The 20,526-nt window shown below is 64.3% G+C and overlaps 4 protein-coding genes across 4 annotated transcripts; 2 read left to right on the forward strand and 2 right to left on the reverse strand.

The window, feature by feature from the left end:
- Position 1: 1 nt before the first annotated feature.
- On the reverse strand, positions 2 to 4,867 carry CHLRE_12g534650v5 (uncharacterized protein). The gene is made up of 7 exons (XM_001692844.2): positions 3,435 to 4,867; positions 2,957 to 3,148; positions 2,634 to 2,800; positions 2,400 to 2,496; positions 2,122 to 2,210; positions 1,710 to 1,865; positions 2 to 1,462 (listed from the first exon to the last, which is right to left on the reverse strand). Exons 1-7 carry the CDS (start codon positions 4,488 to 4,490, stop codon positions 958 to 960), a joined length of 2,262 nt encoding a protein of 753 aa, XP_001692896.2. The 5' UTR covers positions 4,491 to 4,867; the 3' UTR covers positions 2 to 957.
- A 121-nt stretch (positions 4,868 to 4,988) lies between these two features.
- Positions 4,989 to 7,629, forward strand: CHLRE_12g534700v5 (uncharacterized protein). The gene is made up of 7 exons (XM_001692942.2): positions 4,989 to 5,280; positions 5,556 to 5,670; positions 5,830 to 5,901; positions 6,087 to 6,150; positions 6,331 to 6,377; positions 6,510 to 6,614; positions 6,895 to 7,629. Exons 1-7 carry the CDS (start codon positions 5,237 to 5,239, stop codon positions 7,093 to 7,095), a joined length of 648 nt encoding a protein of 215 aa, XP_001692994.2. The 5' UTR covers positions 4,989 to 5,236; the 3' UTR covers positions 7,096 to 7,629.
- A 2-nt stretch (positions 7,630 to 7,631) lies between these two features.
- CHLRE_12g534750v5 (uncharacterized protein) lies at positions 7,632 to 11,287 on the reverse strand. The gene is made up of 7 exons (XM_043068621.1): positions 10,988 to 11,287; positions 9,712 to 10,834; positions 9,293 to 9,548; positions 8,840 to 9,158; positions 8,577 to 8,713; positions 8,236 to 8,346; positions 7,632 to 8,062 (listed from the first exon to the last, which is right to left on the reverse strand). The coding sequence occupies exons 1-7, from the start codon at positions 11,118 to 11,120 to the stop codon at positions 7,826 to 7,828; spliced, it is 2,316 nt and encodes a 771-aa protein (XP_042918716.1). The 5' UTR covers positions 11,121 to 11,287; the 3' UTR covers positions 7,632 to 7,825.
- A 587-nt stretch (positions 11,288 to 11,874) lies between these two features.
- CHLRE_12g534800v5 (uncharacterized protein) lies at positions 11,875 to 20,209 on the forward strand. The gene is made up of 17 exons (XM_001692941.2): positions 11,875 to 12,050; positions 12,170 to 12,263; positions 12,498 to 12,683; positions 12,884 to 13,036; positions 13,387 to 13,543; positions 13,987 to 14,148; positions 14,494 to 14,730; positions 14,939 to 15,025; positions 15,281 to 15,499; positions 15,945 to 16,177; positions 16,525 to 16,684; positions 17,087 to 17,339; positions 17,576 to 17,757; positions 17,977 to 18,270; positions 18,477 to 18,604; positions 18,771 to 18,942; positions 19,140 to 20,209. Exons 1-17 carry the CDS (start codon positions 11,909 to 11,911, stop codon positions 19,398 to 19,400), a joined length of 3,120 nt encoding a protein of 1,039 aa, XP_001692993.1. The 5' UTR covers positions 11,875 to 11,908; the 3' UTR covers positions 19,401 to 20,209.
- Positions 20,210 to 20,526: the final 317 nt, after the last annotated feature.

Below are 20,526 nucleotides of genomic sequence, written 5' to 3' on the forward strand. Positions count from 1 at the left end.
GTTTTACAAAACGGGGCAATGCATTCCAGTTACACTTCATGCGTTGTAGGGCTCACCTCGCACCCGCCCCACATACGCTCAAGTCACGAACAAACATGACTACAGTGCCTGGTGCCGCGCCGCTTCAACAGTGGCGTGGCACGCCGTTGCCACCAGCCAACGGGCGCAACACAGCTGGAACGTACAGCTGGCGAAAGGATACACATCACACCAGGGGCCGGGAACACTATCATGGGGAGATGGAAGGGAGCACACGCAGCTCTGCAGCTCTTTCCTCCTACAGTGCGGGGAGCCGCACGACCCATGCTTTACTCCTGTTAACCAACCCCCTTCACTATAGTCGCAGCCGTGCGCACAACCGTGCCGGCATTCGTAACAACACCGACGAAGATAGATACCCCAAGACACACGTAGGAAGAGGTAAGGGTGCCGCAGGGATGATGCATGTCAGTGACCTCCCTTCTTGTAAACATGCCGCCAGCTAGGTCTAAAGCGGTTGCAGCCCGCACTTGTTGAATGCAAAATGTTTTGCTTCCACTGTGGAGGAAGCGATGCACCGGTAGCATGTCTTATCCCAGCACTTCGGGATGTCACTTGGCGCCTCACACCACGCAGCTGCGTGCGTGAGCCTGCCCGATTCACTAAACCTTCATCGGGCTACGTGCACCGTGAAATCATTACTCGCTATCGGCTAGCTATCGGCATGCGCTGACCGGCCAGTCCCCACTTCAACGTCATGTGCCCTAGCCCGGCATGAGGTTGCCCGGTATCAGCTTCCTGCATGCGACAACCTCCACCAGCCCTCCGCTGCAAATTGCGAGCGGGGCGCACCAAGCCTGTGCTATCAAACGACGAAGCACTCCATGTGCAAACACGCACCTACCTGCAACCGTTTACCTGTGCCACCCCTAAACCCTAATACCCCTTGGTCTGCAGCTGCTGGAGTGCCTAGCTGCTTCACACGTACATGCCCCCTGCAGCGGCCATAGGCGGTGCTGGGGGCGACGGCCGCATCGGCATGTGCGGCCGCCCGCCTCCTGCTCCACCACCACCACCACCTAACCCTCCGCCCCCTAACCCTCCTCCTAACCCTCCGCCTGGCCCCCCGCCGCCTCCATAAGGCATGGGGCCTATGCCAATGACCAACCCGCCCCCACCTGGCTGCCCCGGCAACGCGCCCGCACCGAGTGGCCCCATGGGAGGTGGCAACGCCTGCTGCTGCTGTTGCTGCTGCTGCATGTGCGGGTGGGGTGCCTGCAGCTGCTGTAGATGGGGCTGCGGTTGGGGTTGAGGAGGCTGGTACACAACGGCACCGGTACCCCCGCCGCCGCTGCTGCCACCGCCCGCGCCTGCCGCCTGCGGCATGGGCGGAGGCGCCGCGGCCGTGCGCGCCTGGTCCAGCAGCAACATCATCTGCAACTCGATCTGCGTGAACGACGGCCGCTGCTCCGGGATGGCAGCCCTGCGAGCACAACAGATACATTAAAGTGAGTTACACCCGATTGGACAGGCATGCACGCATGGACCAGCTCACCCCAACACACCGCACTATCGGGACAAGCGCACTCCTGGCCCCGACCCCTGCGCGCCCCAGCATGGCCCCTGCAAAACCCATGCGATCCCTCCAGTCCAAGCGTGGCAACCCTTTCCCGCCCGCTCAAGGAGCCTCCATCAGCCCCCGCACCCCGTGCCGCCCCACACGCACTCACCAGCAAGCCCTTATGAGCTCTGCCACTGCCGGCGGCGTGCCGCGCGGAATCTCGGGCCGCAGCCCGTGGTTGACCACGCCCACCGCCGCCTGCACCGCTGTCATGCCCTCGTACGGCAGCTTGCGGGTGAGGCACTCGTACAGCACCATGCCGAAACTGTTGCAGCGTGCGTGGCAGGTGGGGGGTCGTCAGTTGGGGGTGGGGAGGGGTGCGGGAGCGAATACCGGCATGCGCCGTGGGCAGGAGTCAGGGTAGGACGCAGGCGGGCCGGGGTGGGGTGGGCCGGGGCAGCCTCGGGACCAGACCGTCGGCACGAGCGTGTGGAAGACAAAGCATAATCACGCCAGCTTTCCTCATGTACCGCCCGAAGATGCCAGGCTGCCAGCACCCGCCCACGTATGTGCGCGCTCACCTGTACACGTCGGCCTTTTCACTGTACCGCTGGTGCGCCAGCACCTCGGGCGCCGCCCACTGGTACGTCCCCAGGCCGCCCGTCATCACCTGCACATGGGGGCGGCAACAGCAATATACCTGGTGTCAGCAGCTGAGCACCAACAGCGACATCGCCCCCACAACCTGCAGCCCCACGCAGAGCGCGGCGCAGCACCTCCGGCTATCAAGCCAACTAGGCCCCGCAGAGTAGGGCCTCACAGCGTTAGCTGCCGCGGTGTGTCCAGCCCCGCTGCGCACCTGCCGGCCGCTGCCCGCCGCAATCTTGGCCAGCCCGAAATCGGCAATGCGCGCGTTACCGGCGTTGTCCAGCAATATGTTGGCGCTTTTCAAGTCCCTGTCAGTTGTCAAATCCCATGCAAAGTATGCTCCGTCAGTCACAAGCAACGGTTGACACGGAGTCGCCACGGCCCTTCAAGTTCAGGAGGACTCTCATGGGAGGGCTCTTATTCACGTGCCCAGACCCGCCCGCACCTGTGCAGGATGGAGTGCCTGTGCAGCCAACTCATGCCTTGCGCCACGCCCAGGCAGATGGCCAGCAGCTGCGGCCAGGGCGGGTGCAGGTGCGAGTGGCCGGGCACCCGCGCACCGTGCAGTAGCTGGTACAGCGAGCCGGCCGCGCAGTAGTCCGTCACCAGCGCCTGCCATGCCGAAAATCGCAAGCAAGGGATAGTGCCAAGGAGGTTGGGTTTGGTTCCAACACGACACAAACGGCACAAAGGGGACGCGCGCCAAAGCCAGCGACGCAACCAGAGGTGCACGCCAGACGCCACCCTCCCCGCCTGTCTGCCACGCACCAGCTGCGGCGGCTCGGTGCACGCTGCCAGCAGCTGCAGCACGTTCTTGTGCGGCGGCAGTGCCGACATCGCCTCCACCTCGCGCCGGAACTCGCGCACCAGGTGCTCCAGGTCGGCGGCGGAGGCGGAGCCGCTGGGCGGGTGCGCCAGCTTGATGGCCACACGGTGCCCCTGCCAGTAGCCGTAGTACACCTGGCGGGAGGAGGGCAGGAGCGGAGGAGCGACCGGTGTTGGGAGCGGAGGAGCGACCGGTGTTAGGGGCGGAGGAGTGACCGGTGTTGGGGCGTGAGGCGGCATGCACCGGCAAGGGCTGGCTTCAACATGCGCGGATGCGGGCGCACTCGGTCGCTCGGTTTCGGTTCCCTCCGCCATACAGCCACCCGCTACAAGGCCGCCCAACACTAAACCCCCATCACTCCCGCACCACACCAACCACAGCACCCATAACCGCGGCTACCAGCCCCGCTCAGTCGCTCACCCTCCCGAAGCCGCCCTCGCCAATCTGCTGCACGAAGCGCAGGTCACTGAACTTGGCGATGGGCGGGCCGCGCGCGCCGCCGCCCAGCGCTGCCATGTCCGCCTTGCTGCTGTCCAACGGCGGCGGGTAGGAGTCGTGGCGGAACAGACCCGGGCCGTACAAGCCGCCCAGGGCCCCGTTTGGCGGGATGTTCTGCTGGTGCTGGTGGTGGCTGGGCCGCCGCCCGTTGCCACCGTTGGCGCGCCCAGCAGCGGCGGCCGCCTTGTTGGCGTCAGCGCCCGCGCCTGTCGCGCGCAGCTCCGCCGTGGCGTCGCCGGCGGCCGTGCCGGCGCCCTGGTCGGGCGACATCGTGGCGTAGTCCGAGAGGTAGGGCGCTGGCGCGCCCGGCGCTTTGGTGGGACCCTTATTGAGGTTCTGAACCGCGCCATTGTTGTTGTAGTCGTGGTTATTCGGGTTGGGGCCGCCACCCCGCCCAACCGCGACGACGACGGCGCCGGGCATGCCGGCGCCGGGCGCCAGCGGCGCCGACGGTCCAAGGACCGTCGTGCCCATATTAATAGGGCTGGCCGGTGCGGCCTGCACCGGCGGGCCTGGTCCCGCCGCCAACGCGTGCGCGCCGCTAGTGCCGACGACTCCTATTGGCGAGTGGTCGACGGCTCCGCCGCATGCGGACGCACGGCCGGTCCACACTGGCTGCGCGTGCCCTGCCCCGCCCTCACCGCTTGGGCCATCCACGTCCACAACTATCGACTCCTGCTGTTGCTGCTGCGGCTGCGGCTGTTGCGCCTGCTGCGCCTGCTGCGAGTCCGGGAAGAGAGGCGCTGTGTGCCCCTCCAGGCTGGCACCGCCTGCGGAGCCCGAGTAGCTTCTTCGCCGGGCCAACGGTCCCCCGTCTTCATTTGTAGCCATAGACTCCTCCTCATCAGACTCCGCATCATCGCGGGCCTGCCCCTCCAAGTCTGGTAGGTCTCTACGTGCTGCTAGCCGATGTGTTTGCCGGTAGTGGCTCGGGAGGGGCGAGCCCCCGTCCAGAAATCCGAGCACCGTCCGCCACATAATTTATGCGGTGCAAGCGACGAGCGTAAGCTCCTCAATCGCGACGAGGAGGTTGCATCGCGAATTCAAGCGCAGCTTTGCCAGTTGACAGTACGAATACTGTCACACAGGATAACCCTAAATGTTGTCACTGCATTCAAGGTCCCGCGGACGCCTGGGCCCCGAGGGCCCCTCGAAATGACAGACCCGGCACAACCTGAGCAGGCTGGACAGGTTGCTCTGCTAGTCAAGTTCAAATGTCAAGCGTAAGGTGGGCTAGGCTGCAAGTAGGGTTAATGAAATGCGCATACAGCGAGGCGACACGAGTCCAGCTTCACGCAGAGCTTGCTAGACAATTCGGCCAGCTGTAAATGTTAAGCCCAAACGTGTGCCATAATTGAAAACTTGTAGGCCTAGCGCGTTGCAATAGCGACGAAGAAGCGGGGGTAAATTCGCCGGGTGGAATGATCGGGCACACGTCAGTCCAAAAAGGGCCTGAGCTTCCGACACATGGTTCTAATTCGGCCAAGTAGGTTGTATGTACTTGTAAAACACTGGTGCAGGCTAGCTGCATTGTCAACAAACCACCTGAGTCGGTAAACTCGGCGATTAGAGGCTAAACGCCCGTTACTTGGTCACATTATCGTTCACACAAAATGCTCAAGCAGCTTAACTACAGCAGTGCAAGGCTGCAGCGTGCGGGCGCCCGGGCATCGACGCGGCGATGCCAAACTGTGAGCCACCGTGCTGTCTGCGTAAAAGCATCCATGGACATGGAGGCTGAGCGCAGCAGCTCCAGCATTAGCAACAGGTAGGCAAGCACAATGCTCAGGAATGATGTTTGCAAGTGCGCACTATGCTTGCACGTTCCACACAGCCCTGCGCGCACACGCTTCCTTGCCCTGTGCCTCGTCCATGGACGCTGCCACCTTCACACCATGATATGTTATCCGAAGTTACCACTGTGGCTTATACCACACATACACGCACTCTTGCAAGCGCGGCGTCCTTCGTGGCTTGTCAAACACAGTCCTTTGACTCCTTGCTTGAACCCGCCCACTCGGGCTCTCCTCACTCACACTGCAGGCGAGAGCTGCTGGCCTGCGCGGCGCTGGCTGTCGCGGCTGGGCTAGCTGCCGCGGGGCCCGCACACGCGGATGATGCGAACCTGTCCAAGTTCGAGCCCATGGACGCGCTGAAGGTGGGCCCCGGGGGTGAGGAGCATCGGCATGATACACGCCGCAGCTGAACTGCCTGGGCGGCTTGGCAGTGTAGGGTATGGGACTGGGCTGCTCTTGGGACTGGCACAGCTGGGTGCCCACACAGTGGCCTCTCAATCCCGCCCTGTGCTCACACGCAGGGCAAGGACTACGGCAAGCCGCGCATGAAGGTGAAGGACTACGTCACCACGCCGTCGGGACTGCAGTACCAGGTGAGATGGCGGTGTGTGGCTGGGCCGGGCGGGCCGGGGGCAAGACGAGTGGGATACGGACTGGAGTTGGGGTGTACGGCTGTACGCCCAGTTGATAAGGACAGAGGCAAGAGCAAATCGCGCAGACGCAATCATCCACTGCTTACTTTGTGGGTCGTTGGTGTCGTGACCTTTCGTGTGCGCAGGACATCAAGGAGGGCAACGGCGCCAGCCCGCAGCCCGGTGACACGGTGGTCATTGACTGGGATGGTGCGTCGGCACGCACGACTGGGCGGGGGCCGGACTGGGGCTTGCAATCGGTGGAGTCAGGGGTGCAGACTTGGCATGGCGCCCGCCTCATAGCTAGTGTGTTCGGACAGCTGCGGACGACGATGAGGTGGGGCGGCTGAGTGACACGTGTGCACCGCCACGTCACGCCATGCGCTGCAGGCTACACCATTGGGTACTATGGGCGCCCGTTTGAGGCCCGCAACAAGGCAAGTGCTTGGATACTGGATTCTTGCGTGCTTTTGCCTCCTCGCTTCAAGGCATGCCGCATGCTTTCACTCCATATGTGCATGGCGTTTCTTTATCGATCTCCTCCTGTACTGTTACCTGCTCGCTCACAGCCCAAGGGCAGCTCCTTCAATGATGACAACAAGGACTTTTACCGCTTCGTGCTAGGCGAGGGCAAGGTGATTCCCGCCTTTGAGGAGGCGGTCGCGGACATGAAGGTGAGGCGGAGTTTGTGAGGATTGCTGGTGAGGGTGAGAGGAGGGTCATTTCATCTTACGCGGCTAGGAATAGGGCAGACGGAGGCGGGGCATGGGCAGGTGGCGATGGGCCGGCGCTCGTCACTGTGCGTGCCGGGACGACCCAGGGCCCGCCGGTAGCACCTCGCCACGTGCCGACCTGCTCGCGAGGCCAGCATCGTGCCACAGCAGCCTCACCTGCGCACACCGTCCCTGTTCCAATTATCGTTCCTACCATCCCCATCGGCTGCCTTGTCCTCAGCCCGGCGGCATCCGGCGCATCATCGTGCCCGTGGAGCTGGGCTACCCCGAGGACAACTGGCGCAAGCTGGGGCCCAAGCCCAGCACCTTCGCCGGCGACCGCGCGCTGGACTTTGTCCTGGCCAACAGGGGCATGATCGACAAGACCTTGCTGTTTGACCTGGAGCTGGTGCGCGTGGACGCACCCAAGGGCGGCCGGTAGGCGGCCGTGGCGTGCAGCTGAACTGGTGGTGGTGGTGGCGGGATAGGGGGTAGGCGGGTGGCAAGCGCAGGGCATGGAAAGCGTGGCAAGGAGTTGGTTGAGGATCGTGATGGCGACGCAGTGCTGCAGATGAAGCTGCTGCTTTGAGGCCGTAGGCCACAGGTTTATGCCAAATTCGATGGAGTTTGGGTTGGTTGCGAGTTGGGCCCAGTGTGGCTGTCGAGCCAGTGGTGTATGAGGAACGTCTGGGCGTCGTACCAATGGCATGAGGACTGAGCGTTGGCTTAGTGACTGCTCGTGATTCCATAAGTGTTGAAGTACAGCTTTGGTAAAGGTGCGGCCGTGCGGGAGCTTGCTGGAGCGGCGTAGTGCATCCGGTTTTGCACGTTTTGGCCTGCTTCGCCAGCAGGGTGCCCTAAGGATGCATGTGCGTCGTCCAGCATATCTGCCGTGCCGTCGGGCTCTTTGGATTTGTGTTCTTGTTGGGACGGAAGTCCAGAAGTATCTATGTATCATAAGATGTAACACCGGACAAAGTTGGCTACCATGCTCACGCCAGCTCTGCATTGTACGCGGCATCCTGCTGTTGCTGTGTGAAACATGCCACCTACGACACCGTGCAACGCTACCCAAGCTTGCCTGATGTTTTGCGTGTCTTTCACTTCAAGGACAGCACGTGTCTCATGCAAATACCAGCCGAATGCCCCAGTATACCAGTAAGCACAGCGCACTACCGCATTAGCTCCTGCAGTTTAGCCAGACAGGCCTTGGTCATGAAGGTGTTGGTGGCGCCCGCCGCCTCCTGCAGTTGCAGCAGCTCCGCCCGCCCCAGGCCCCCGCCGCCCGCCCCACTGACCCCAGCCTTCGAGAGCAGCGACAGCAGCAGCCGGCAAAGCGCCACGCTCTTGGCCAGGTGCCCCGACCGCGCGGCGGTGCAGATGCCAGCGGCCACCGCCGATGCCGCGTCCTGTGCAGGAAAGGACAGGGACGAGATTGAGGCAGGCACCCAAGGACAGTGCCGCTAAATTCCTGGGACAAGGACAGTGCCATGCTAAACCGTTCAGGCAACTGGTTGCCTGGCTGCTACTTGTTCCGGCTCCGCCCTGCGCGGCTCCCTGCCCTTCCGGCCCCCGCCCGCACCTCCTCCAGCCTCTGCTTGGCGGCCTCCACCAACCCCTGCGCCAGCGCCACCTGCGGCTCGCACCACTCCGCCGCCACATGCGCGGCGCACACAGCCGCCAGTAGCTGGGCCTGCGCGGACGTGGAAGAGCGGTTGGCGGGCGGCCAGAGACACGGAGGCACGGAGGTTTGGGCCGCGGTGTGCAGTCGACGCCGAACGTTCGCACAGCACGGCAGCGCGGCGCAGATCGCGCCGGGAGAAGGCAGAGCCCTTCCTGAAAGCGTGCCAATCCAAGCACGCTATTTTTCCTTGCTGTTGCGCTGCTGTGGGAGCCTGTCCGACCTCCTCGTCATCCGCTCACCTGCAGCTGTCGCGGCAGTGCGGTGTTGCCCACCGTGGCGGCCTTGAGCAGCAGCTGGCACTGACCCGCGCTCAGGCCGCGCCGCTGCGCCGCTGGCACCAGCACAGCCTCCGTGAGCGGCCGGGGGTGCGGGCCCGCTGTGCGGCCGCGGGCACAGGTTACGCGGGGTGGGGGACAGGACATTAGCGCTTCAGGCGGAATTCATGCATGGAGGATTGTATTGCAGTGACGCAAGCTGTGGTGCAGCGGCTACAGCCCCGCACCGGCTGCCCCCAGCGCCTCCAGCAATGGCTTGGGCATCACGCGCTCCACCGCCTCCACAGCCGGCAGCACCACTGCCGCCAGCAGCAGCCTCGCCGCACCACCGCCCAGGCCCGGTGCCAGCAATTTCCGCAGGCACATAAGCACCGCGTCAGGCGGCAGCGGCAGCGATTCCGTGGCCGAGGTTGCGGCGGTCAGGGCCGCGGATACGACGGCGGAGGGTGCGGCGGCGGCCCTGGCGGCACAGGTCTCCGCCTGGGCTTGAAGGGACTGCCAGGCGGCAGGCAAGGCGTCGTTCAGCGAGTCGGGGTCCGTGGCGTCCTGAAACGAGAAGGGATGGAAGGTGCGGGTTTTGAGGACTGTGCAGGCCAGAACGGTGTCCGCTTGCCCGTATGACATTTTAGAGGCAAGCCCCTGCCATGTATGCATTCCCTTGACTTGCGTTGTTTTGGTACCTGAAGCTTGCGGAGCAGGTCTGTCAGATCGTTAGACAGCGTGTCACCCTCATGGCCTGGCCGCAGCAGCTGCGGCTCTGCAGGTGCTGCGGCCGCGGCCGGTGGCGGCGGCTGCGCTGCCGCTACCACCTGTTCCAGCCGCGGGCGCTTCGCGGCTGGCGAGCTCGCGACCGCCGGCCCAGCGTCAGCTGCTCCTGCCGCCTGCGCCTCCTTTGTCGTCCCTTCCTCCGTAGCGATGGCGCCTTCAGCAGACCGCCTGGCGGGGAGCCAAGACGTGCGTGGCGACATGTCAGCAGCGTCCGCAGGCACGAGTATCTTTAGCACTGTAATGACCTCCACTGGACCCATCGAGCCCTCCTGCAGCACCTCACCTCCGTCAACTGATTACCATGCGATCCTGCGTAATCGTACGAACTCACCTTCGTGCAGGCTGTCGCTCGCTTGCGGCCTGTGGCGGCACGTCGCTGCCGTCATCCACAGCGTCCGGCCAATCGGCCTTCCTCTCCACGTGCACCGCCTTGCCTTCGCCCTCGTCAGGACCCGGCAAGCCGCCGGGCTCTGCTGCCTCCTCCACAGCGACCCCGTCCGATGGGGGCCACCACCACCAGCCTTCCAACACCAGACCGCTGCTCGCTGCCTCCCCGCCATCACCGCCTTCGCCTCGGTCTGCGGCTGCCCCTACTTCTGCCACCATTCCCGCGGCCCCACCTGGCTCTAGCAGGCAGCCCAGCTGCTCCGAGACCGCGCCAGGACTGGTATCGTCCAATTCCATTGCCCTGACGGGACCGGCGTCCGGTGCGGCGCCTTGCTCGCCAGGCGAGGCACCCGCTGCTGCGGCCCCGTACTGCCGCCGCGAAGCCGCCATGGCCGAGGCCACCCAGGCCGCAGCCGCGCGCCCCAGCCGCGTGCCAGTGCCAGTGCCACAGCTCCCAGCCCCCGACCCCGAACCTGGGACCCTGGAGGCAGTCGCAGGACCCACCGTGTCACCAGCGCCACCGCCCCCCACAACTTCAGCTGTAGCCGCACTAGTGGTGGCAGCAGCCGCAGCCGCGGCCGCAGCCGCCGGCTTCAGCGCCGCCAGAAGTCGGTCCAGCAGCTGCCGCCCATGGCCGCCCTCCAGTCCGCTGCCACGCAACGCGGCGCAGTGCGGCAGCGCGACCAGCAGCTGCCGCAGAGCCTGCTGCAGCCGCGGCGGCAGGCCCGCAGCCCACGGCCGCACTTCCAGTTGAGCAGCGCGCGGCAGCTGGGCGGCCCTCGGCCCCTCCTGGCCCTTCCGCGCCTGATCCACGTGCGGCCCTTGGGATTCCTTGATGTCTCTACCAGCAGCTGTTGGAGGATGCGCGCGGTTTGTCGTTTCTAGCCCTGCAGCGGGCCGGCTGACATGGCAGCAGGTGGGGCTAGCCAGCCATTCCAGGAGGGCGGGCAGGTTCCGGCGGGGCCAGGCAAGGCCGTGCCGTGTGGCCTCGCTGGCGAGGAAGGCCAGGGCCGCAGCGGCGGGGCTGTCGTGCCGGCAGTCAGCCAGCCGCCGCAGCAGCGCGCCGCCTGCAGCGGGAAGCGTGTGTGTGGTGTGTGTTTGTGGTTGGGGGGGGAGGAGGATGTGCCGTGACAGCAGTGCAGGGGGCAGTTGGCTGGACAGGATGTTAGGGGCTTAGGGCCTTTGGTGCGGTCAGGAGTCTAAGATGAACACTTGCTCACCAAGTACTGCTGCGGCCGCGGTGGCGCCCCCTGCGGGGGCTTCGGGTGGCGACAAGAGCGCGTGAGCAGCGGCTTCACCAGGGCCATTGAGTCCAAGCGGCCGGAGCTCGTGGTAAGGCTCTGGCCGTGTCATCTCAGTCGTTGTTATGGTTTTGTTCGCACATGGCTTAACCAAACGATGTTTTGCGTACGCCAGGCTAAGGACAGAGCCTGGCGAACGAACGAATGAACGACAAGAGCAGCTCAAGCTAGCAATGTCCTTGAAGCGTAATAAGCAATGAGTTAAAGACAAGCGTAGGGAATAGTTATGATAATGAACTAAGACAAGAATTGGCGCGGTTTTGGTTCCATCTGACATGGATCCAAAGCCCGCTCGCGCCCCCCCGCACTGACTCCGGTCATCCGGTGAGCTCCTGATGTACCCCCGAAAGAAATCTTCTTGCTGCGTAATATTGAGGCATGAAGTTGAAGGATGCGGGCTGATGGCAGGGCGGGAAATGTCCGCGGCGCGGTCGCCGCTACCCTCCGCAACCTGGTTGCCCAACGGCCGGACAACGCCAAATCAACCGAGCAAGCAGAACCCTCGCTGACCCCCACACCATATTCCAGCATGTAGATATGCAAGCATGCGGTTCGCCCAGACAAGCAAGCGCGGCCTGCGCGGGCACGCTCATGCAGGGCCCTTTGCACATCCACAAAACGGCATTACTCTGCTTCCTTCCAACATGCAATGTGTATAAGCAGCTGCGCTTTATTAGCTGAACTATACTAATCTTGAAATTGTGCAGTAGGCAGAAACCTCGCACAACTAATACGACCCATGCACTATTCCATGAATTTGACTCGGCAACTCGTCGGACTTGCGATTACATATTCATACACTCCCAGCCCTTGCATAGTCAGGGTACCAGTTTTGCAAAAATGAGACGCAGCGCTGCTCGCCTGCTGCGTGGCGTTGGCCAGGCGGTCGCCCGCTCGGGCGAGGTCGCCGAGGCGTCGGCTGTGAAGCTGTTCGACATCAACGCCAGCCGTGGACTGTCGGCGCAGACGTTGAGCATGCTCGGTGCGTCTTGACCTCGTGTTGGGACCTGTTGGTGACATGCGCTTGCAGATCCCTGCCACGTCGCCCAGACCCTCATACAGCTGTCGGTGTCGAAGAAGTGTAAATACCTGACATCGCAGGCGCTCTGAGCCATGCGGCCACGCCCCTGCCGAGCGGCTTCGCTGCCAGCGGTATCCGCTCCATTTCGGTCGCGGCGCTGCAGCCGAGCGATGAGTGAGTATAGTATTTGTTGGCGTATGGGGAATGATGCTGTTATGAGGGTCCAGCAGCGTTGCAGCTGTAAATACCGTTTGTTTGCACGAAAGCGTGCCTCGTGCTCAACACACACGCGTGTGCGCCGCTGAGCGCCACAGCCCTTCGCCACCTCCGCAGCCACTCGAAATCGGCACAGCTTCCGCTACCCCTGCCACCCAATCCAACCCACCCATCATTGCGTCCACCTCGCAGCTTCAAGCCGCGCCACAACAGCGGCACGCCCGCGGAAATTGACTCCATGGTCAAGGCCACGGGCTTCGGCTCGCTGGACGCACTCATTGATGCAACGGTGCCCAAGGCGATCGTGCGCAAGGACGGCATGAACCTGGGCAAGTACCACGAGGGCATGACCGAGAGCCAGTTCCTGGAGTACTTCAAGTGAGCTGCTGGCTGGTAAAGGTCAAGGGGCTAGATGCACAGGGGCCAGGGTTACATAGCCAACGCTATGGTGCTGTCACTCGAAGGACGGCTGGCATAGATGACAGCAGTGTAGACTGGCACGGAAACCTTCGGCCAGCACCTAGAAAAATGAGCCACGGCAAACCACCAACGAGACACTCCGGCCTCTGTGATTCCAGGGCCATGGCCAGCAAGAACAAGGTGTACAAGTCGTACATCGGCATGGGCTACTACGGGACGCACGTGCCCAACGTCATCCTGCGCAACGTGCTGGAGAACCCCGGCTGGTACACGCAGTACACGCCCTACCAGGCGGAGATCGCGCAGGGCCGGTGAGCATCGGCCGGGCTGGGCAGGGCTGTGGGGCGGGGCGGGACAGGGCTGTGAAGGGAGGGGTTTGTAGCGCAAAGGGGTGAAAGGAGGCCGGCGAGGCGGAGCCTGGGGTGGCGCTAGCGGGAGCGGGTGGAATGGGGCAGAGACGAAAACCTCCATGCGGGGGGTAGGGCACGGGAGTAAGGGGGGAGAGCTGGAGCGGGTTTGAAGGACGGAACAAAGAGGTGTGCGGCGGGCAGGCGGCGTGCGGGCGGGCTGGACGCGTCGCATCGGTGAGGTGGCGATGTGGGCTGGGCTGGATACTGACCCGGTGCGCCCCTGCAACCGCTACATGGCCCCCGTGCGGCAGCCTGGAGTCGCTGCTGAACTTCCAGACGATGATCTGCGACCTGACCGGCATGGCCATCTCCAACGCCTCGCTGCTGGACGAGGCCACGGCCGCCGCCGAGGCCATGACCATGTGCAGCGCCATCGCGCGCGGCAAGAAGCCCAAGTTCCTGGTGTCGGTGAGTGGGCGGGCGGGTGCGGGGTGGAGGCGTGGGAGGCGAGAGGGGGTTGAGGAACAGGGGGCGGGGTGTGGGTGGATTCTGGGGGTACAGGGAAAGAGCTGTGGAAGAATGGGGTGGGGGCCTGATGCCAGCGGAGGCAGTGGGGGCGGTTCGGATGCATGGGGTGGGGGTCGGAGGAGTGATTTGAACCGAAGATACCTGCTGGCAGTCGGGACGGTATCATTTGTCAGAAGCAGCCAGCGAGGAATAGGATGCAGCCGAAAAGGATCTGGGTCTTCGAATGGCAAGCGCAAGGAGGGCGGCAATACGGACTACAGTCGCAGATAAAAGACTTTGACGGAAACGCCAGGGCAAGGCTCCCCGCCGTCAGTACAACATTTGGATCTATTAACGAGTCTGACGCTGGGCGCCGCGGTCCTCTGCCTGCTCCTCTCCCGCAGAGCAAGTGCCACCCGCAGACCATTGCGGTGTGCCAGACGCGCGCTGAGGGCCTGGGCCTGGAGGCGGTGGTGGTGGATGAGGACAAGATGGCGTACGCCAAGGACGTGTGCGGCGTGCTGCTGCAGTACCCCGCCACGGACGGCTCCATCTCGGACTACAAGGTGCGCAGAGGGGATAGGGAAGGGGAAGGTTGTCGGGCACACGAGTGGGCAGAGGCGCGAGAGCAAAGGAGGTGCGCAGGGCGCGGAATGGTTGGAAAGATGGGGCAGGGGGAGGTGTGGGTAAAGCGACGGGCGGGGACTGCACTTGGGAGAATGTCCAGTGCCCATGCAGGCGAGAGGGGCAGGGGCTGTTTTTACGGACATGAAACTCAGTACATATAGCAATTGCAGTGTACGAGCGAGGGGCAAGGAAGCTCTCCGGGCAGAAGCGAGGGGATTGTGAGGCAACACGGTCGCGGCAGGGCACGAATGGAACAGAACTGTCTCCCGCACACAACTCGACAGGCGCTGGTGGCGAAGGCGCACGCCGCCAACGTCAAGGTGTGCGTGGCCACCGACCTGCTGGCGCTCACCATGCTGGCGCCGCCCGGCGAGTGGGGCGCCGACATCGTGATCGGCAGCGCGCAGCGCTTCGGCGTGCCCATGGGCTACGGCGGTCCGCACGCAGCCTTCCTGGCCTGCCACGACGAGTTCAAGCGCCTCATGCCCGGCCGCATCATCGGCATGTCCATCGACGCGCAGGTGCGCTAAATGGTAGTAGGTACCATGGGAATGGGGGCACGGCGACCGCGGGAAAGCAAGCAGACAGAGGCCCCGCGGGAGAAGGCGGACGCGCCAAAGAGATGGGTGAAGGGTGATGAGAGGCAGTGACGGTAACGTCCCTTTCCTTGCCACGGGACACGGACCCCAGCTGCCTCCCTGACACCCCTGGTGTGCCCCCCGCCTGCAGGGCAAGCCCGCGCTGCGCATGGCGATGCAGACGCGCGAGCAGCATATCCGCCGCGACAAGGCCACCTCCAACATCTGCACGGCGCAGGTGGGGCCGGCAGGCAGCCGCAGGCGGCATGGAGGGCGCAGCAGCGGCCGTCAGCAGACGGCTCGGGAAAGGTCACTTCGAAGCCTTCTTACCAGGGGCGGGAGGTGGACCTGCCACCCGTGAGGAGGGGGTGTAGGCACGTGCCATCCGTGACAAGGGGGTTGTTTGTGCCCGCCGCCACGCGGCCAACGGCTTAGTGCCGTACTCCCGTTCATCCCTTACAAGTTGGTCCCTCCCTCCCTCCGCCTCCCGCAGGCGCTGCTGGCCAACATGGCTGCGCTGTACGCGGTGTACCACGGCCCCGAGGGCCTCAAGACCATCGCGCACCGCGTCAACGGCCTGGCGTCCGTGTTCGCCGCCGGCGCCGCCAAGCTGGGCCACACCGTGCCGTCGGCGCCCTTCTTCGACACCGTGTCGGTCACGGTGAAGGACGGCGACGCCGACAAGTACGTGGCGCTGGCGCTGAACGAGAAGGTGCGTGGAAGCTGGCGGCGTGGCGTGGTTGCGTTTTGGCGGAGGAAGGAGGTTGGGGGCGTGGAGGGGCGAGGGGCCGGGATTCCGTGTAATGTGGGCGGGCGACGGGTTGGGGTTGTGTGGCGTTTGTGGTATGTGGCACGTGCTGGTCGGGCGGTGACGAAGCAAACTCACCAGACGTACTTCGGTACAACCAATTCCATGGTGGCAATAAACTATAACTGCCGAGCCCAAACACGATCAAGCTGCCAGCATGCGCCTTGCCATGTTATATGAGGGCTTCAATGTGGGGGCGAGGCGGGAGGGCCCATCGGCATCCAAGTCGTATTGTGAGCAAGACTGCTAGCACCCTCTGCAGCAGCTTTACTCCCTTGCATCACCAAGCATTGCCTCTTCAAACCAAAACAATGTCGCTCACATACACAAACACATGTACAACGCACAGATCAACATCCGCAAGCTGAGCAAGAACACCATCAGCCTGGCGTTCGACGAGACCAGCTCCGTGGCGGACGTGGACGCGCTGCTGCGCGTGCTCAACTGCGGCCGCGACGCGCCCTTCACCGCCGCCAGCCTGGCGCCGGCGGTTGAGGGCGGCGTGGGCGGCTTCGCGCGCAAGAGCACCTTCCTGCAGCAGCCCATCTTCAACACCTACCACAACGAGCACGACATGCTGCGGTAGGGCCGGGCTCGGGACGGTGGGGGATGTTCGTCTCGTCAGAGGAAGCTTGGGATGTGTGCCCTGACGGGCGTGGAGGGGTTTGGGGGATGTATACGGCCGCGGCGGAGCGGACAAGGAGGACACGGCAGCGTGATGAAGCGGGTCAAGGGGATGGACTGAGCTCGCTGCGCTAGAGGGCACCTATTCGCCCTTAGGCGCCACCGCACGTTCACAGCTGCGGAAGGTCCCAATATCCTTTCATGCCACAACATAGGGAGCTGGTGCGCCTGAGCTCTTTTCCGTCGTCCTCACCTTCTCCGCCCCCTCCTCCTCCTTCCCTTGCCGCTCCCCCCGCTCCTCCCAGCTACCTGAAGCGGCTGGAGAACAAGGACCTGTCGCTGGTGCACAGCATGATCCCCCTGGGCAGCTGCACCATGAAGCTGAACGCCACGGCGGAGATGATGCCCATCACCTGGCCCGAGCTGGCGGCGCTGCACCCCTTCGTGCCCGTGGACCAGGCCGAGGTGCGAGGGGATTGGGGTTGAAAATGCAAGTCTAAGTTAATACCAACCAATGCGTAAGGGGCGGAGGAGGCAGCTGTGTGTGCGGGAGGAGGGTGGGGGCGGGAATGGGGATGCGCAGCGGGCAACACACTGGGTGCAGGGGGCCAGGCTGGGGAGGGGTGAAGGCGTTGCGAGTACGGGAACCAGGTGTGTGACCATGTGCAGAGCTGGAGGGAGAGAGGGAGGTGTGCCTGGTGGTTGGGGGCGTGGGGGCTTGGATGAAGGAAAGCCCAGGGATGCGTGGCGCCCGTGGTGCGGGGTGGCCCTGTGCAATCCAACCCAACACCGCACGCCACGCCGTCTAACTCAACGACACACACCAACTCCAAAACACACGCCGACGCCATCCCGACACACGCGCAGGGCTATGCGGAGATGTTCCGCGACCTGTCGGCGCAGCTGTGCTCCATCACCGGCTTTGACGCCATGAGCCTGCAGCCCAACTCGGGCGCGTCCGGCGAGTACGCGGGCCTCATGGCCATCCGCGCCTTCCACCTGTCCCGCAACGAGGGCCACCGCAACGTGTGCATCATCCCCGTGTCGGCGCACGGCACCAACCCCGCTTCGGCGGTGATGGCGGGCATGAAGATCGTGACCGTGTCCACCGACAGCCAGGGTGCGTGTGCGGGTCAGTGGGTGTGGTGGTGTGTGGGCTGGCGGGGTGGGTCAGGCTTGGATGAGGGGCTGAAAGTGGGATTAACATGACAGGACAGGACTTGCACGCAACCCAGTGCTCCCTGACGCGGACATGCGCACACACTTGCGACACGGCAGAACCAGCACGCAACCCAGTGCTCCTCCTGACGCGGACATGCGCACACACTTGCTGACTAAGCGTGCGCCGCGCAACAGGCAACGTGAACATCCCGGAGCTGCGCGCCAAGGCGGAGGAGCACAGCAAGAACCTGGCGGCGCTGATGATCACCTACCCCTCCACGCACGGCGTGTACGAGGACGGCGTGGACGAGATCTGCCGCATCATCCACCAGCACGGCGGCCAGGTGTACATGGACGGAGCCAACATGAACGCGCAGGTGCGTGGATGGTGGGTTGTAGGTGTGCGTGCGTGTGTAGATGGAGAGCTGGGTGGTCCTCGGCTGCACTGGGCGTGGGAATGTTAGCAGGACGCTGGACGTGGAGGCGGCAGTGCGATAGTATGGTGTTAGGAGCATGGGTGCTGCTCGGACTCGCAAGGTATGCAGGCCGCTGGAGGTTGATTGACCGGCCCGTGGCCCCGCCGCATCCTGGCGCAGGTGGGCCTGACCGCGCCCGGCCTGATCGGCGCGGACGTGTGCCACCTCAACCTGCACAAGACCTTCTGCATCCCGCACGGCGGCGGCGGCCCCGGCATGGGCCCCATCGGCGTCAAGGCGCACCTGGCGCCCTTCCTGCCTACGCACCCCGTGGTGCCCACCGGCGCGCTGCCGTCGCGGCCCGCCGACCCCAAGCCCTTCGGCACCATGGCGGCGGCGCCCTTCGGCTCCTCCCTCATCCTGCCCATCAGCTACGCCTACATCAGCATGATGGGCAGCGCCGGCCTCACCATGGTGCGTTTGTGTGCAGGGTGCGGCTGCTCCGTCTGGGGCTGCGTGGGTGGGTGTGCGGCGGGGCGGGTGCTTGCCGCGCCATCCTGATAACCCGCCTGGGACTGGGCTTGGTGGGCCAACGACAACATTGACGAACGCGCTCCCACCCTCGCGTGTTCCTGCCGCCCCCAATCACCCGCGTGTCACTCATCCCCTTCACCCCACAGGCCTCCAAGCTGGCCATCCTCAAGGCCAACTACATGGCCAAGCGCCTGGCCGGCCACTACCCCGTGCTGTTCACCGGCCCCAACGGCACCTGCGCGCACGAGTTCATCCTGGACCTGCGCCCGCTCAAGTGAGTGCCGCAGGCCCGGCGCGTTGTGTTCGTGCCTGCGTGGCCCACCAGACCTCATCTGTGACGGACTGCGTGCGCGCAGCCTCTCCACCGCCGCCAGCCCTCAGGTTCAGCTGGGCTCTTCACCCCAGTGCTGACGTGTTGTATTGTATTGACGCCGCCGCAGGGAGACCGCGGGCATCGAGGCGGAGGACGTGGCCAAGCGCCTGATGGACTACGGCTTCCACGCGCCCACCATGTCTTGGCCCGTGCCCGGCACGCTCATGATTGAGCCCACCGAGTCCGAGTCCAAGGAGGAGCTGGACCGCTTCTGCGAGGCCATGATCTCCATCCGCGAGGTGGGCGTGAGATCGCTGGGAAGAAACGGCGGGTCAGCTGGTAGGGAGGGGCGGCAGGCGTGCGGACGCGGTGGTTCCTGTGGGCCCCTGGTGTGAGGCCTACAGCAACGGCTACGGTTCAGAACATGTGTGACCTGTCTCTTCCGGCGTCTCACGCGCTTCCTCCCCTTCCTCCGCCACCGCTGTGCCGTCCGCAGGAGATCCGCGAGATCGAGAGCGGCAAGGCCGACAAGGCCAACAACATCCTGAAGCACGCGCCGCACGCGCCGGGCGTGGTGCTGGCGGACAAGTGGGAGCGCCCCTACAGCCGCGAGCGCGCTGCCTTCCCCGCGCCGTGGGTGCGCCAGGCCAAGTTCTGGCCCACCGTCAGCCGTGTGGATAACGTGTACGGCGACCGCCACCTCATCACGCGGTGGGATAACGGCACCTCTGCCGAGGCCGTGGCCGCGCACGCGTAAGCGTGAGCGCGAGCGTGGGCTTAAGCGGCGGTTGCGGTGGGACCCTACGGCGGCTGTGGCGGTGGCGGTTGGGGCGGTCGTGGCGGTGGTGGTGATTTGCGAGGCGGAGCTGGAGGTGGGGGCTTGTCTGTGACACGAATAAGAGCCTGGAGGCGGGGAGAGGAGAGTGTTGAAAGGAGAGGTCTGGTGCGCTTTCCAGGAGGTTCGGACGGTCCGGTGTGGTGCAATTTAAGCCCACCCGGTGGCAGCATTTACAGCGGTGGCAGGTGGCAAAGAGAGTCAGTTTGCCATGATGCATGGGCCACGGAGAATTGAGAGCAGGTTGAGTAGGGCCGGTCGTGCCAGATCTGCGAGGTGTAATCGCGTAGGTAGGTCATATCATTTAGTTTTGGTATCGTGTACGGGCGTAGTGTGCCCGCAGTTTTGTCTTGTCGCGGAATGTGGGTGGATCCATCCTTGAGTGGTGACCAACAGACTCAGGTGTGCCCAAATGTTGTTAGTTGGGGACAGCATTCTACCGAAGGTGCATGCTGAGGCCCCAATGCTATTGATTCCGTGAGCTGTGCTGTGCAAGGTTGGTTTGGCGGAACGCGCGTAGTCAGGCGCAGCCCCAGGAGTGTTGCGCTCGTGCGCGTCCTGTGCTGCCGCGTGTGTAAAGGCGCCTGGACAGTGCCTGGAGCGAGCATACCCATAAGGCCATACGTTTTGGGAAGCACACGGGGAGGGTGGTTGTCCCCGTCAGCACCACAACACGTGCAGCGGTTGTGAGGCGGGGGGTCGTGAAGCAGGCGGTCTCACGTATCGACGCGGTGCTGGGTCCGGGAGGTGAGGGGAAGCACCAGGGTGAGAAGCGCGTGCTGCTAGGGGGCTCTCACTCGCCGCCGCCGCCCAGCCGGGGCTGGTGCAGGCGCGGTGCCCATAAACGTGTCGCTGTGATGCAGCATGCATCTTCAAGCAGCCGGCAACTGTCCAGCCATGCGCGCTGGATTGCAGCCCCAGTCGCAACTTCCCTGCCGTCGGCCCGCGCAACTAACCCCCCCCCCCACACACACACAGACACACACATACACACACCACGCGCAGCCACCCAGCTCGCGCCAAGCAGTACCATGTTGTCCTGGGACAT

The sequence above is a fragment of the Chlamydomonas reinhardtii genome, chromosome 12 (genome assembly GCF_000002595.2).
Source record: "Chlamydomonas reinhardtii strain CC-503 cw92 mt+ chromosome 12, whole genome shotgun sequence".
Lineage (NCBI taxonomy): Eukaryota > Viridiplantae > Chlorophyta > Chlorophyceae > Chlamydomonadales > Chlamydomonadaceae > Chlamydomonas > Chlamydomonas reinhardtii.

Coding starts and splice junctions, on each gene's coding strand:
- CHLRE_12g534700v5 (XM_001692942.2), top strand. CDS start 5,237: ATGGACATGGAGGCTGAGCGCAGCAGCTCCAGCATTAGCAACAG. Junction 6,151..6,330: donor GGTGGTCATTGACTGGGATG/GTGCGTCGGCAC, acceptor CATGCGCTGCAG/GCTACACCATTGGGTACTAT. Junction 6,378..6,509: donor CGTTTGAGGCCCGCAACAAG/GCAAGTGCTTGG, acceptor GCTCGCTCACAG/CCCAAGGGCAGCTCCTTCAA.
- CHLRE_12g534650v5 (XM_001692844.2), bottom strand. CDS start 4,490: ATGTGGCGGACGGTGCTCGGATTTCTGGACGGGGGCTCGCCCCTCCCG. Junction 2,801..2,956: donor GCACCGAGCCGCCGCAGCTG/GTGCGTGGCAGA, acceptor TCGGCATGGCAG/GCGCTGGTGACGGACTACTG. Junction 2,211..2,399: donor CGGCGGGCAGCGGCCGGCAG/GTGCGCAGCGGG, acceptor CCCCATGTGCAG/GTGATGACGGGCGGCCTGGG.
- CHLRE_12g534750v5 (XM_043068621.1), bottom strand. CDS start 11,120: ATGACACGGCCAGAGCCTTACCACGAGCTCCGGCCGCTTGGACTCAAT. Junction 9,549..9,711: donor GAGCGACAGCCTGCACGAAG/GTGAGTTCGTAC, acceptor GCTCCCCGCCAG/GCGGTCTGCTGAAGGCGCCA. Junction 8,714..8,839: donor GGAGGCGCTGGGGGCAGCCG/GTGCGGGGCTGT, acceptor GCGGCCGCACAG/CGGGCCCGCACCCCCGGCCG.
- CHLRE_12g534800v5 (XM_001692941.2), top strand. CDS start 11,909: ATGAGACGCAGCGCTGCTCGCCTGCTGCGTGGCGTTGGCCAGGCGGTC. Junction 12,051..12,169: donor GCAGACGTTGAGCATGCTCG/GTGCGTCTTGAC, acceptor CTGACATCGCAG/GCGCTCTGAGCCATGCGGCC. Junction 12,264..12,497: donor GCGCTGCAGCCGAGCGATGA/GTGAGTATAGTA, acceptor TCCACCTCGCAG/CTTCAAGCCGCGCCACAACA.